A 15,933-nucleotide genomic window follows, 5' to 3' on the forward strand; every position below is an offset into this window, starting at 1 on the left:
GCAGGGGACCCCGCATAGGTGTGGGAAGTCGGAAGATGTCTAGTAATCACCCCGGGGTCTTCGTTCTAATTGTTTACTCTCAGTTTCCTTCGCATACCACTAATTGTGTTTAATTATTTCTGAACTAAAACGCATTAGAAGGAAGCTGCGTGCTTCCCACTGTGGTTATGTTTCAGTAAGTGAGTTTTTCTTTTCCTGTGACTACTGATGAGCCGTCAGCCATTTCCACCCAGTGCAAGTATTGGTTGTCCGCAGAACGTCTGCCATATTGCCCAGGACCTTCGCCATCTCATTCTCCTTGCTGGCTTACCCCTTCCAGGCTTCCTGGGCCTGGGTTAGAAGAGATTTGGGTTCAGAGAAGTTAACAGGTGATCACAGGAGGTAATCACTGAGTGTCCCGCAATTTTTCGGATTGGAAGATTTCCAAACTCATGTGCGTTCTAATGATAGCACTAGAACTCTTTAAAACAAAATTTTAAAGCTATTCTTACTTACGACTACACTTGGAGATGATGCATTCTTTTAAAATTGAATGATTCTGCCCTTGGGCAGTGTTCCAAATTAGGGAGGATTAGGTAACCTTTTTGCAGCAATGGGCAATGCCATTCTTTTCCTCATCGTGTTTTTGTTTGAGGACTTTTTCCCCCCCACATTAAGTGAGGCTGAAAATGGACAATGTGATTTTTTTGCAGCTCTAGCCTGACCTGCTTCCAGAAGGTGCATGTTTGCTTGGTGCAGTGCACAAACCATGGGATTCTTCCTGCTTTCCATGGCAGGAAAGGCAGCAAAGAATTTTCACCACTGGAGAATGGGAATCTAATGTTTTCAGTGGATTCTGGAGTAAATACCTCAATTTCTAGCACATTCCTGTATAAACCTGGACCCTGTGTGAGGTTTGCCCCCTGTTACCCAATTAGGGGTCTCTGGTTGTGAACAAAAGAAACTGACTCTTTCAAGTGAAAACAAGACCAACAAACAAAACTTTTCGTTTGGCCCCGGTAGAGGCAGAGACCAGAGCACCTTCAGGGATCTAGCTCAGGGGTTGGCAAATCTTTTTTGGCACAGGACCAGATAGTAAATATCTTGTGTGAGGCGGACCATCTAGTCTTTGTCACAACTAATCAGCTCTGTCGTTGTAGCACAAAAGCAGGTGTAGACAATACATAAATGAGTGGGCATGCCTATGTTCCAATAAAACTTTATTTATAAAAGAGGGAGCAGGTCATATTTGGCCCTCATGCTGTGTCTTGCCAGCCCCTATCTAGATGGAACAGTAATTAGAGGGTAATTTTTGTAGGGAGTTTCTGTCTTAATAGATCCCTCTGAACGCTCATCTACCCTGCTTAGGATCTAAATTCTCAGGCAAGTCTCACTGGCCCTGCTTGTTCCACTTGCCCACTCAATGATCAGGGAGGGGCAGAGTATCTTAATACATATTCTCCCCCAAGATGACATCCCTTGGGGGAAGAAAGGTTCCTTAAAGGAGAATTGGGCTGCCAGATATAAGGGGAAGTGTGCTAGGCAAGTAAGAACGACAGATGACCACCACCTCCTACCCCTGCAGAGACCATTCCTTCTCATTTTGGCCAGTGTGGATGATAGGTACAGGGTTTTTTCAAAGAAATGTTTACCTACGAAAACATGTCATCTTAAAAGGACAGGAAGATTGTTACCAAAAGAAGTCCAGAGTGAAATGCTGCAACACGGAAGAGAACTAAGAATCCCTGTTAATAAAAATAAACATTTTTTAAATGGCCGTATTGAACCTGGAGAAAAATTATGTAGAGCCCTTTACTTGGCTATGGAATTATAAAGCCCCAGACAGGCCCTGGGTTCAGATGGTTCAAGACTGTGCTCTGTAGTTCCTTGGCCCCAGCTGAGCACTGTCTCCATCTCTTTGGTCAGATTTTCAGTAGGAAACATCCTGTTGGTCACTGGACAGCCACTGGGGTGGTTGGCCATAAGTCAGGTGACCAGCCTTGCTCCATTCAAGCATATTGGAGGCAGGGTAGCATGTGGTTTATAGAGCTGTTGTTTCCAGTAACTTTAATTGAACCAGGCTGAATATCCTGTGACTGGTGCTATGTGAGCTAACAGGGACACAAGTTATGGCACTGAACCCTCTCAAGGAGCTTACCACACTTCATTGAGGCAATAATGTTCACAGGTGACAAAAGAATGAGACAAGATTGTATTTTCAAGGGAAGAACTCAGGGGCCAAAATATATATTACAAATGCACTTACAATATGGAAGTTCCTTCCTCACATTATATATTTTGGTTCCCAAACAAAGCCAATTAAAATAATGATTTTGTGTTTCCTGTTACGTCCTAAGCTGTTTAAAAATAGAAAACAGGGGTGGCTAGGTGGCTGAGTCAGCTGAGTGTCCAACTCTTGATTTAGGCTTAGGTCATGATCTCACAGTTTCATGAGTTTGAGCCCCACGTTAGGCTCTGTGCTGACAGGATAGAGCCTGCTTGGGATTCTTCCTCTCTCTCTGCCCTTCCTCTGCTCTCTTGCTCTCTCTCACAATAAATAAAATAGGGGCGCCTGGGTGGCGCAGTCGGTTAAGCGTCCGACTTCAGCCAGGTCACGATCTCGCGGTCCGTGAGTTCGAGCCCCGCGTCGGGCTCTGGGCTGATGGCTCAGAGCCTGGAGCCTGTTTCCGATTCTGTGTCTCCCTCTCTCTCTGCCCCTCCCCCATTCATGCTCTGTCTCTCTCTGTCCCAAAAATAAATAAACGTTGAAAAAAAAAAAATTTAAAAAAAAATAAATAAATAAATAAAATAAACATTAAAAACATTAGAAATAGAAAACAAGTATTTTCAAGTTTAGAGTCATTATACCAGAATCCTCCGAGAATAGAAATGGCATTTTTGTAAATCAAAAATTGCCTAAATTTTTTTTTAACGTTTATTTATTTTTGAGAGAGACAGAGCATGAACGGGGTAGTGTCAGAGAGAGAGGGAGACACAGAATCCGAAGCAGGCCCCAGGCTCTGAGCTGTCAGCACAGAGCCCAACGCCGGGCTCGAACTCACGAACTTGTGAGATCATGACCTGAGCCGAAGTTGGAGGCTCAACCGACTGAGCCACCCAGGCACCCCAAAAATTGCCTAATTTTTTTCTCAGGCAGAAGTCATAAATCTGTTTTCCTAATTTTCACATCTTAAAATTATACCCGATGTATTTTAAAGTCACCCGTAATTTGTCTGAGATGGGCAGAGAAATTGAAATTCGGTCCAACCATAAGCCAAAAAATATATTCAGAGCTTTATTTGGAACAAGCTGACCAGCAAAATGCATTGTTTGCAAGTATTTTGAAATAACCCTGGTTTGAGCTAGGATTCGACAGAAAGCACAGATCAGCCATCAGAACCCAGAACAAATGGGGCACTGGGATAGCTCAGTTGGTGAAGCATCTGACTTCAGCTCAGACCAGGATCTCACCATTTGTGAGTCCAAGCCTCTCTTTGCCTCCAGCTCGGAGCCTAGAACCTGCTTTGGATTCTGTGTTTCTGTCTCTCTCTGCCCTTACCCTGCTCGCTCGCTCTCTCTCTCTCTCTCTCTCAAAAATAAATAAAAATTAAAAAAAATTTTTTTTAAAGAACCCAGCACTAACAAAAAAAAATTGTCCAGTGCAGTTGGAAGCTTAATAATTCATGGGAATTGCATTGCTTTGAGGACAAGTTGTTATTTTATAGGCAAACTGATTTTACAACTTAGGGGTCACAGTGAAGGATACTAGCAAACACATCGGTTTTCAAAAGATAAGGACATTATGGAAAGAACAAAACCACTCAAGATGTAGATAAATAAGAGAACTCTGAGAAGCTTGTGTGGGAAATTAGCTGAACTGCAAACATAATTCTGTGACAACCAAGAGAGGGAGCGTTAGAAAGTGCCCCTGAAGAGAGGCTTGTCAATGTGGAATCCAATTAAGGTCCTTGGGGAAGTAAAAAATAAATTAAAAAGCGAATCTTGCTGCTATCAGCCACTAAAGTCAAGGCTATTCTGAAGAGAGAGACGGGAACATTCCCTGCAAGGAAATGATGTCTTAGTGACGTTCCACTACGCTTTGGGTAACTGAATGAATTAATACGGAAGTTCACTTTCAACAGTGGTGTCTCGTTAAGCATGTACTTTGACCTCTGTGTTGAAGTCAAATGTTGGTTCTAAACGAGCATTTGGATTTTGAAAAGAAAAGAGTTTCTCATTAGGCTATGGTATCTGTTAACACCTCCGTGCTTCTCAGAGCTGCAGAGAGGTTAAAAGAAGACAGTAAATGGAATTGCTTTGGAAGACATTATCACACATGGGGCATCTTTTGAACACTTCGTGAGTGCCGAAAGTGTGCAAGGGAGAAGCCCTTTTTCTGCCCTCCAGGTTTTTATAAGGCATGCCCATTAAACAACCCCACAGAGTGGAAGTTCTCATAACGGCTTTTTGACCACGGTGGGAAATTTGAGAACGGATTCTGTCACATTTGTCTCTGACTTTCCAACCAGCTGCTTTTTGGGTCACTGAGATGTTGATCCAGGTAGGGATTAACCTGTTGACTGATGTCTGATGTGTTCAGTGTTCCAGTACCTGTGCTGGTGGATCCCAGCGACGTGTTGTGGTATGTCAGGACGAAAATGGATACACTGCAAATGACTGCGTGGAGAGGATAAAACCCGATGAGCAAAGAGCCTGTGAATCTGGCCCTTGTCCTCAATGGGCTTATGGCAACTGGGGAGAGGTGAGAGTGAGCCATCCTTTTGTACCTCCTTTGGAAAGAACACAGAGTAATTTTGCTGACCAAACTGTGCTGTTGTTCGTGATCTATTTTAAGGGAGAAGAATGAATTCTGGTGAGAGCTTCTTGATTTGGGATTAACCACGAGACCTGTCTTAATTCCAGACCATCTTAAAAGTACAGTCATTACCAATGAGAAACAGCTTAAACACATAGGAGAGGAAAATTAGGAAAGAATACAGATAAATGCTAGGCTAGATTGTTTGTTAACCTCTGCTGATTAAAAATGGGACACTTTTAAGGTAATTGGACATATGTGTTAAATTGGTCCATGAAAACGTTACCATCCTTTTCATAGTTTGGGGCTGTTTATAATTTACGCTTGTTCCCATGGCATAATCATTCTGGTGTTCCAAATCCTTGATGAAACCAGAATGAATAGGTGCTGTTATTCCTACCGGAGCTGATGCGTTCTAATGGTGGACGGGAATAATTAGCTCTATAATATCAAGTAATAAAATTCTTCAGCTGTTACCTTTTAAGAGTAATGACCAATGAGGGGCAATAGACTATTTGCACCAGACAAAACTGGATTCCATTCCCGGTGCTGACCCTTCCAAGCTTTGTCACCTGGGAAAATTATATAACTTTACCAAATGTCTGTAGCCTTGTCTATAAGTGGGAATAATCATGGCACCAACTCATGACCTATTGCATGAGATAGTGCACGACCAATACCTAGCATATATAGTCTCCAAAGTTCGCTGCTATTACAATCATCATCATTATCCTCACTACAACTACCCTTTATCATTAGGATGACTACTAGTATCAAATAGGGTTTTGAGCCACTCTTTTGTGGAGGGCTTACATGCTTATTGTTTTGTGTTTGATTGACCAAGAATGACCTCTACTCTTGAATCCTCAGAGAGAGCACATACTTAAAGCTTGTGGAATTGCTCTGTCTTGACTGTCAACTTTATAAAATAAAACGTGAAGGTTAACGTCTTGCAGACCCCAGTGCCAAGAGGGGGAGAAAGACAAGTGAGAGGGATGGGCGTGTTAGTCCACGCTCCTGGAGAACCCAAATCACGTGTCCCCGGTTTCACATAACCCAGTAGTAATAGGCAGTCATAATGGAGCGTTCTGTTAACTTTCGTTGACGGTGCGCCGTTCTGGAGGGCTTTGCCGAAAGGCAGGAAGGGGGAGTCAGGCTTTGAGACTCATGCGTTGTGGGTTTCCCAAAACTCCTCACAGAGTTCTGTCCTGTGGGGCTTGTGATTAAGCTTCTGTAATTGGACCAAAGCCAGGAGAGTACACGCATTCACTGGGATGCTTGCTGTCAGCGCAGACCAGATCATTCCAAATTCTGTGGGAGATCTGGCCTCGACACAGCAGGAAAGCCAGATGTCAGTGTTCCTGGATGTGAGCACAGCAGTGCCGTCCAAGAAACACAGCTCTTTCCTGCCTCAGAAGTTCGGGTCTCCCCCTCCACATTGTTTATTCATCCTGGGGAAAATCATCATTATCCTGAGATGCGGAGATAGCGTAAAATATCTTAACGTCGTAAAGGTCTGGGGAGGTTGGAGTCACATAATAGCCACAAGTTGGTAACAGCTTCTTACAAGCTGCCAGAAAATAAAACTGGCTCAGTCATTATTTCCTTTATTTGGTAGTGGGTGGTTTCGGGATTTTTATTGGTTTGATTTTTGCCTCTGTATACCTCCAAGAAAAGGCTGTAATCTTATCCTAGTCACTTACTGTCGAATTGGCTATGATCAAGTTAATTAACCTCTTTTAAGCTCCGTTGTCCCATTTGTAAAATGGGGCAAATAACTATAGTCTCCTCCTGATGAGACGAGACAATGCCCACACCAGCGCTTAGTACAGGGGAAGGAAAGCACTCAAGAGACGACGATGCCTACCGTTAAGTCAGGGAACTCCAGTCTATCGTATATAATAATTTTTGTAACTCAGCTTGGTCCTGCCTAGAGACCAGTGCCGTGATAGAATTTGGTTAAGAAATTGTTCTTAAGGGAAAGAAAGGAAAATTTGTCGGTGGCTGTTCAGACCGAGTGACCACAGCATCATTTTCCCCTCTTGCAGTGCACAAAGCTATGCGGTGGGGGCTTGCGCACAAGACTGGTGGTCTGCCAGCGGCCCAGCGGTGAGCGGTTTCCAGATCTGAGCTGTGAAATCCTTGATAAGCCTCCAGATCGCGAGCAGTGTAACACACACGCTTGTCCGCAAGACGCTGCCTGGAATCACGGCCCTTGGAGTTCGGTACGGCCCTAACTCTTAATGTTCGTTAACCAAACTATTTGACTAACATGCCTGATTCCAAGGTGTTCTGGGTCGCACTCCTCTGCGACAGCCAATGGTCTTGCTCCCAAGGGCATCCCCGGGACTGTGCTATGGTCTGTGATTGTCCTCATACTGACAAACAGGAGAATTAATTTTTTTGTGGTATTGCCGAAGTGACTTTACAGAATACATGTACCTCATATTGGCCTGGGGCCAATGTCAAGAAGTAGCTTCCTTTTTGAGAAAAGCAAGACTGGATAGATAGATAGATAGATAGATAGATAGATAGATAGATTTTTTTTTTAAGAAATGAAATACGTTCATGTAGTTATTAAGCTCCAAAGTGATTTAAACAGACAACTCAATAGCAGACATTCTTTCCTTTCCTAAGCTACGAGAGTTTTGACTTTGTGGGGAAGATACCTGCGTATTGAGGCCAAACCAATTTTTTTTTCTTCAATGACTGTAATTTGCCTCTGTATGACTCGGGTACGACTCTCGACGCAATCACCGTAAAGCCTGTGCCCACAAAAAAAGACTGAAATCATTCTGACAACGCAAAAGACCAGCGACAGTGGACTCCATGACTTGTTGCCTTTCAAGGCATCTGAAATGTTCCCTCCCTCTCCCCAAGACACAAAGCCCGTTTGAGGCGCTTTTTTGCATCAGTCTGAGGCTTCCCTTGCTATGGGCTCGCTGACATTGTGAGACAGGTTTTCCACTGTAAAAACTATGCAAACTTCTGGGGCGGCTCTTGGCAAACAGAAGGTCGGCTGGCTACGTCAAAACAATTCTTTGGCTGAGTTGTGTCATAATCTTTGGAGCCGTTAGGGCTGTTTCATGTAAATAGAGTAAACGTTTCTGTAAATACATTGATTGCACTGAATCGGAATTTAGTATTATATGAAGTCATATCCAGAAGCCTTTTTGGCTGCATAGGGTTCTGAGGGAAAGTCTTAACCATTCCTGAAACCAGATGAAGAACAGATTAACAGAAGTGAAATGTCTAATACCTGTCGATGCCTCTTAGAATCAGGGTTTTCAGGGTCTGAGATCATGTCTGCAGGTAGAACCTAGCTACATAAGCACTGTACTTAGTATGAAGTAGAAAGCCAGAAAACTTTAGAGTATCATCTCTACTGGAACTATTTAGCTGGGCTGCAAGGCTTTCCTTCAAGAGCTTAAGAAATGCCACTCTGAGTCAGATGTATCTTCACCCGAAGCATTTTGTCTGCAATACTGGCACCCTCCCAAAATGAACATTTTGAAAAAGATCAGAAATGGCTATAGAATGTCAGGAACATCCTCTGGCACTCCCAACTTCCCTAACTCACCTTTGACGTATTATTTTTCATGAAATTTCCCCTCTCGAGCCCATTATATTTTTACCTTGTTCGCTCATCCAACAGCAACACCACCCCAGAGTTGTGTCTCAAAACCTCTAGCCCGCCAAAAAAGTTCTTTTTCTTTAATTTCGACCAAAAAAAAAAAAAATCTCCTGACCTTCAGAGGTCAGGAGATATTTAATATATAATATATAATGTATAGTAATGTAATAATATATTATATACTGTATACATAGTATACGTGTATGGGTACACATTATATACAATATATAATATATGTTATATTGGTTTCCACTGCCATTCTCCTTGAATGCTTTCTAAATACACCTCAAATTTTTTTACACAAGATTGCCACCCTCCCCCACAGATATTTTAAGAGTTCAATGCTTAAATTTTAAACTATGATTTGCTACTTTAGCTGAAAATTTTAAGATTTTTATTGTAGTTACTCTTCTCAGGCCTGCACACGATTTTCTGAAACACAGAGAGAAAAAGAAAGAAGAGAGATTTCTAGTGCTGTGTCATTCACAGAAAAGAATACATGGATTTTTTTTTTTTTAATTTTTTTTTCAACGTTTTTATTTATTTATGGGACAGACAGAGACAGAGCATGAACGGGGGAGGGGCAGAGAGAGAGGGAGACACAGAATCGGAAACAGGCTCCAGGCTCCGAGCCATCAGCCCAGAGCCTGACGCGGGGCTCGAACTCGCGGACCGCGAGATCGTGACCTGGCTGAAGTCGGACGCTTAACCGACTGCGCCACCCAGGCGCCCCAAGAATACATGGATTTTTAAAATATTTTTGCTGCCTCTATGATTTTAGTGCTTCCTTTATAAAGTGATCGTTGTTCAAGTATATATTTAAATGCCTCTACAATCTAGGAGCAAGGCCAGTTGTGTAAGGCTTCTAGCTGTGATTTAAAAAAAAAAAGTGAAATCAAAAGCATTCTATTTAAATAGATACGTTTATAATATATTACTTAAATACATGTGTGTGAGGGCAGTCTTTCAGATTCTTACTGTAGGACTTTGATTTCACTTTTATGTCGATTTTCATGGATGCTTTGGTACAATTTCTAGGCAATTCTAAATTTAAGCATACCTCAGAGAATCGTGTTAATAGCCATAAAACCACTCCCATGGTGCTTCATCATTGTAACTGACAGTGAAATTAACAACAGCAAAGAGTATATTTGAGGTGCTAACATGTTGCTTTCAAGAGAAAGCACACTCCATTTATTAGAGACCAAGAGTAGCAATTAGTCCTTCAGTAGGATTGCTTTCTCTCCCCAGATTTTCACACACTGGCGATAGTGTCCAGAATCAGCTGCGGCCGTGTGGAGTAGGCCTTTTCCAAGGTCAAAATGGAGATAGCCTCATTCAACAGTTGTTACTAAGGAACAATATTTAGGAAAGAAAAGCCACATCATGTTAGCATGGCCTGCCAGTGTCTCTTAAAATGAAGCTTCGGTGAACGTAGGCTTAAGAACCCGTCTTAGACCCTTAGTTCTGGCTCCTGTCATTGGAGATTCGGAATCGTGATTTTGAAAAACATCCTCCAAAAGCTCAGCCTTTTCTGTCCTCTTTTAAATGTGTCCTTCCACTCTTACTTGGTAACGTTCTGATTTCTAAATCAGGTTCGCACCCTGCTAATGCCTTCCAGTCTGCTCCTGCCGCTTGTGGGAGCGGCCTGAGGGGTTGAACGCACACGTCCCATGACTAGCGGATAAATTAGAAAGAGAGCTCTATACTGTCACACCACAGCAGAAGGTAGTTTAAAAATCCGCAGCATTCTCCAGTCAGCAGATCCATGGAGAGAATTCAAGTAACAAAGGTTGCAGGTGATGTCAGCTCTCCCAGCTGGTCTTGTCACATTCCTTTCTGCGTTGCCCCGTGTATCTGCTTGCTCATCATCTTGGACCCTGTGCTTCTCCTTAGGAGAAACTGCTTGTTTGGGTTTTTTCGTGACAAACCTAAAAGTGTTCTCTGAGCCTTGCTTTAGGTGCTCTGGAACAACGCTTGTCGACCCGAATAATGAGAATTTATGAGCTCATGAAGGAACTGTGCTTTTGTTTCTGCCTGGCCAACTTATGAATTTGTGTCTACCTCATTTTCATATTAAAGTTTGCAGCTTCCTTAGGTAGGAAGAGAAAATGTCTGACATCAGTATTTTATCACCTCGCTGCATCTATCTCTAGCAAAAATAAAGACTGTAAATATCACTACCAAACTTTCTGAATACGGTTTTATGCAGCCAAGCCTAGTATTGTCTGAATATTTTGAGCAGTACAGATTTCTATGTGTTTATATAATAAAGCATATTTATTTTTTCCATGTTATTTAATTTTATATACAATGTTTAAAAATCAGTGTTTATCAGCAGATTGTAAAGGCAAATAGGCTATGTGAATTAGAAATTCATGTGTATGTTTCTTTGGGTTTTAAAAAGATACATTCTAATTTTGTAAATCCCTTCCAACGTGTCCCATCCCTCTCCCCAGTGTCCCATCCCTCTCCCCAATCTGAGCGGCCAACTGGTAAACTCTATGTAATTGGATAGTTTAAAATGTGTATTTTAAAAGGATACTTAAAAAAGAATTTTGAATTGGAAATGATGCCTAGTGATATAAACAAAAATATATGAGGCTTAATATTTTGGGTTTTTTTTTTCTTTTCTAATACTGTTGTCCTGATTCATTGAGTCTCAGCTATGAAATATGAATGTTCCATTTATTGAATTTGTAGGTAATGATAAAATATAGCCAGAAGACAAAACAAGCGATTAAAAGAAATGGTCCTGAACATGTAAAAAGAGCTAGGTACAGGAAAACACTAACCTAATGTGCATAAATTTGATCACACTTTATTCTTTGTGTTCAGATAACTATAAAAGACTTGAGCATTTGTCAATTTTGTTATTGGTTCACCTGCAATACATTTCAGAAGGAATTTCTTTCTTATTAAATAAAGAAAATATGATCAAAATAATCTTGGAAGTTTTAAGAGAGCCTGCGGTTTTCAAAAAATTATGCATCATAAAGATGATCCCTGATAACTATTGGTTTCACATCCCCTGAGTCTCCTTTTTACGTGTAATTTAGTATGGTGACTGAGAGTTAAAAGGACCAAAATCAGATGTATGTGAGTTTGGAGTTTCTATAAGGTGCCAAATAAATAAGATAACTTCTCCAAAGCAGATGATGATAGCTAACTTTTCCTGAGTATTTTCTGTGTACCAAGCCAAGTTAAGCAAATATACATCATATTTATCCCCCATGTTACCCCAGGAGGGTGGTGTTTTTATGAATGCATTTGAATACCTGATCATCTACTATAGTGTTAAGACTTCACTAACAGTATACTGACTGTACTGATCCTGCCTAGTCCGACAGAAATAGCCCGTATTCAGAATGAGTTTTTTAAACTCCCACTTATATTCAATAAAGGAGATGCCTAAAAGTCAGACTCCATCAACCTCCACGTTATTTAGCTAATAGCAACATCATCCATTTGACTCCAGCAACAGAATAATCCACATTTATTACGATTATTGGTAAATTCCCATAACCAGCACTTGTAAACACTTCAGCTGGTTATGTTTCAGGAATGGCAGAACATCTCTCTTTCATTTTAAAGTTATCACATCAGCCAGATTAGGAGGACAGTATAAAGATTTTAGTCATCAGGAATGTCACATTAAATGCATATGCATTTTTTATAAAGAAAAAGATTTTTCACTGATGAGGACACATCTTCAGTACACTGCTGGTGCCTTTTAAAAAATAAATAAGAAACACATTATTTGGCTCTATCCATACGAAGTAGTGAAAAATAAGGCTTTTTTAAACAAAACATTGTAACATATGAAATTACAAAATACCCAAATTCAGTGTAGATTAAGACTCAATAACCCACTCATCTCAGATGTGTTCAAAACAAGCAAAACACTGGCCTGCATCTAGCTCGTTGGAGATAAAACTTAACTAGCTTTTTCTCCCCCCATTGTTGACAGCTGATATGTCCTGATAGCTTGACAGATTTCTATTTTTACAGTTTTAAAAAGTCCGAAGATGGGGGAGACAGGGGTAGGAGAGTTATTAGACCATGAGGAGGAGTGTAGGTCCTTTTACTGACTCACGTCAGCGAGTTGTCCTTCTGGAACAGAAAGGAATGAAAACTTTGGAATGTACAGTGGGAGCGAGAGATTGAGTCCACGTCTAATTGTTTAGGAGGGAATCCTGATTAGTAAAGGCAGTTGAGGTAGATTGATTTTACGAAGAGGGAGTAAACAGTTCTAGGTCATTCCTTTCAAAAGGGGAGGGGGAGGCGGGTCACCATTTATTTTTCAGCGAATACTTTTTTATGTGCCTGCTGTGAGCCAGGCACTGTTCTAGGTGCTAAGGATACAGCAGTGAACAAGTCGGAGCTATTCTAGCAGAGAAAGAAAAATGTGTTGTTAAACGAATCAAACCAATTATACGTGTAATTAAAGAACTGACAATTTTTTTTCCTGGCAGCCTCATTACAACCATCAATATAAAAATACAGACTGCTCTTACTGTGTGTGTGTGTGTGTGTGTCTGTGTGTATTGTGTAATTGTACATTAGCACACAGCGGCTAATGATCTTTGGTCATTAAATAAAAATTACCCATCCTACCTTTCCTTTTAAATGTACAATTACACAATCATTTTCAGTGATAAACGCTCCCTGGCTGATGACACAGAACCTGTAAAAACCTCTTATCAGAGAGTGTTCTTCTATTCACCGCAACATTATAACCCAGGCATGAGGTCCGTGGTCTGAGAGCCAGGATAGGCAGAGATCCTGGCTTTCCATCTCTCTCTCTGTCAGGGTCCTCAGCCTCCACCCAAACGTGGGAAGCCCTGGCCGAGGTCCATTTTCCCCTTTGTTATTTGATGATCACCAATAAAAACATCTAGAACGTGGGGATTGCCACACCACCACCTTTGCTTCCTGTTGTTTTGTTTCCTCTGAAGTGAGATCCTTTTCATGGATTGTTTTAAAGACCACAACCGCCCCTTCCAAAAATGTAGAAAATGGAACATTGGCAGCCAAGAAAAGAGTGTACAGGAAGTAGTATGGAAGATAATTGATACAGGCCCAACGGACAAAACCATCATTCTTACCAGATCTGCATCCCCTTTCCCCTCTTAGAAAGAGCGTATGTCTTGGCCAGTGCGGTCCAATAACTCTCTACAGTGAGGGAAATGTTCTCTCTGTTTGCTTTCCAGCATGGAATCTGCTAGCTGCATGTGGCTTATATGGAGCACTTGAAATGTGCGACAGGGATACTGCACTTTAAATTGTATTTCGTTTTAATTACTCTAAATCTAAACAGCCACCTGCTGCTGGTGGCTACCATAGTGGACAAGGCAACCTCAGGCAACGTCTTTAGCAATTAATCCGCAACTAGCCGAGAAATCCGTAAACTTACAAAAGCAAGTTGGAGAGAAAAACCCTGTGTCGGCTCGTAAAGGGTCCCTGTGTAGGATGCCCTTGCATCCAAATGAGTACCATTCTCTTGCCTTTCTTCTGTTTTGTGCCTTTGTTTTGGAACACTTCAGTGGGTGTTCCCTGACAGCTGGGCATTAGAAAAAACAGGACAGTGGGAAGAGAGGCTTATCAGAACCAGCTGTCTTGAGGGTAGTAACTCCAGAGCCTCAGTGTAAAAGCAGCTGTTAAAACAACTCTCCTCTTGTGCGTCTTAGAGTTCAAGTTCATCGTGGCAGTAAGTTCAGTTAGGGAAAAAGAGTGTTTATGTGTTCAGTGGGCCGAAAGGGCAAGGCTTGATTGATGCTTTTTAGGAGAAGACAAAAATGGAAAACACCAGGTAGTCACCTTGTAGAAGCTTGAATTCCAAGCGATCATTCCCTCTTTGAAGGAAGTCTCCGGAAGGCAGCTTTTCATATTCACTGAGCCCTGTAGGTAAAGGTTGAGCAGATTAGCTTTAAGGGGCTGTGTTTGAAAGATACTTCTGAAGAATCAGAGCTGAGGCAATGTCTTCTCCACCACTGTGGCTCTCATCATTTAACTTGGCAAAACTTAGCCTCCCCAGTGATAAGAAAACCCTCATGGATTCATTCACATTCGTACACCATACTGACACACACCCCCGCCTTGAAATTAAAATGTGTGCAACAGCGTTGGCTGCAGATTGAACGATGATGTCATCAATTCTCTCTCCCAGTGGCCAGATAGCTGTTTGTTTGTTTTTTCCTTTAGAGTGACATCTGAATTAAACTATAAACCACTCAGGTGAAATCTTTTTAAGAAGCACTTATTAACTTAAGCTCGCAGCTTGGCGGCATACGTGGGAAATGGGAAATAAGTAAAATAGTTCTCAGGATCTCAGAAAGTGGATGAACTGATAGCTTCAGGTATCCACAAAAGAGCTGTTTCTCCCTTCACTTCATTTTGTGCCATGCATTTCTTGCCATAATTATAGGAAGGGCTTTGATTTTTTTTTTATGATAACAATCACTTGTATTTTGGAGTCTTTACTTTTTGCTAGGAGTTCTACAAAGCAATTCACCCATATAGTCTAATTTAATCCTCTCTACTTGATGAAGTTAGCATCATGTTGGGTCTAGGTCGCACTGTTGAGAAGGGGCTGAGTCAGGACTTGACCCTGGGGCGTTCTGCCTTTCAAGCCCCAGGTTTTAACCAAGATATAATTCCCTCATCTTACTCTTTAGTTGGTGAAGTGGTAAAATGCAACCTCTGTGGAAAGAGGAAGTTTAAGATTTTCTGTTCCCCCAAATTGTAACGATTTGACACATTCTGGAATTCCTGAGCCATTAACAAATTTTGCTCAGAGTTCTGAAGGGAGGAATATGAGAAAATTGTTCCTCTTAAAATTAAACCAAGTAAAAAGTAAAATTTGGGTTTAGAAGATTTTGAGGAAAAAAGCATCCTCATTTATTTATTAAACATGCATTGGGTGATATTTCTGACATTTTAATATGCAAAGAGCAATGAAATAACTTGGGGTAGTCAATCTAAGTGTTTTCTGTGTTCAGTGGATGTATAGGTAACAGGACAATAGATCAGGTTTTGTTAAAGCCAGTTGGGGGATTTGCAGATGCGTGTGGTGATGTGGTTTGTTGTCGAATGTAATCTGCTGCTTCCCTACAAGGGAATTATGAAAAAAATGATGAAATTAAAATGTATTAAAAAGTGATTTCACACTAACAGCTCTCTGGTTGAAATAAAACACATCAAACGCACTGAGATACCTTCCCAACTGGTTCTTGGGCTAAATCTAAGCTCTTCCTTGAGCAACGCTGAGTTTCCTCTATTCCCATTGGTAGGACAGTCATCAACTCTGAGTTCTGGCCTTACATTCTGTTCCTTTCTTCACCCCCCCCCCCCCCATCGTCCCAACCACTGTATTCCTCTGTCCACGTGGCTGCTGGATGATAAGACTTGGTTATGGTTTGGGAGCTGTGTGGGATGAAGAGAGGGAAGACGTAGCAGAAAAAAAAAACAGTGGGCTCGTTTGCTTCTTCTTAGCTAAGACAAA

The 15,933-nt window shown here is 41.5% G+C and overlaps 1 protein-coding gene and 1 long non-coding RNA gene across 5 annotated transcripts in view; one reads left to right on the top strand and one right to left on the bottom strand.

Moving 5' to 3' along the window:
- The window catches only part of ADAMTS9 (ADAM metallopeptidase with thrombospondin type 1 motif 9), a 163,238-nt gene that overhangs the window by 84,147 nt on the left and 63,158 nt on the right, over positions 1-15,933 (top strand). For all 3 annotated transcript variants that reach the window (XM_086697656.1, XM_086697654.1, XM_086697655.1), the window contains 2 exons: positions 4,580-4,741; positions 6,844-7,020. In XM_086697656.1, the coding sequence (XP_086553782.1) occupies positions 4,580-4,741; positions 6,844-7,020 (339 nt within the window). The remainder of the gene's footprint in view (positions 1-4,579; positions 4,742-6,843; positions 7,021-15,933) is intronic.
- Positions 11,903-15,933, bottom strand: part of LOC147583563 (uncharacterized) — a 28,793-nt gene continuing 24,762 nt past the window's right edge. Inside the window, exon 6 of one of the 2 annotated variants that reach the window (XR_015248318.1) lies at positions 11,903-14,330. This is a non-coding gene — a long non-coding RNA (uncharacterized LOC147583563). Of the gene's footprint in view, positions 14,331-15,290; positions 15,924-15,933 lie in introns of those variants that run through there. The other variant, XR_015248322.1, reaches the window with a different exon arrangement.

This window comes from Puma concolor, chromosome A2 (assembly GCF_028749965.1).
Source record: "Puma concolor isolate L17-30 chromosome A2, mPumCon1.1.hap2, whole genome shotgun sequence".
NCBI lineage: Eukaryota > Metazoa > Chordata > Mammalia > Carnivora > Felidae > Puma > Puma concolor.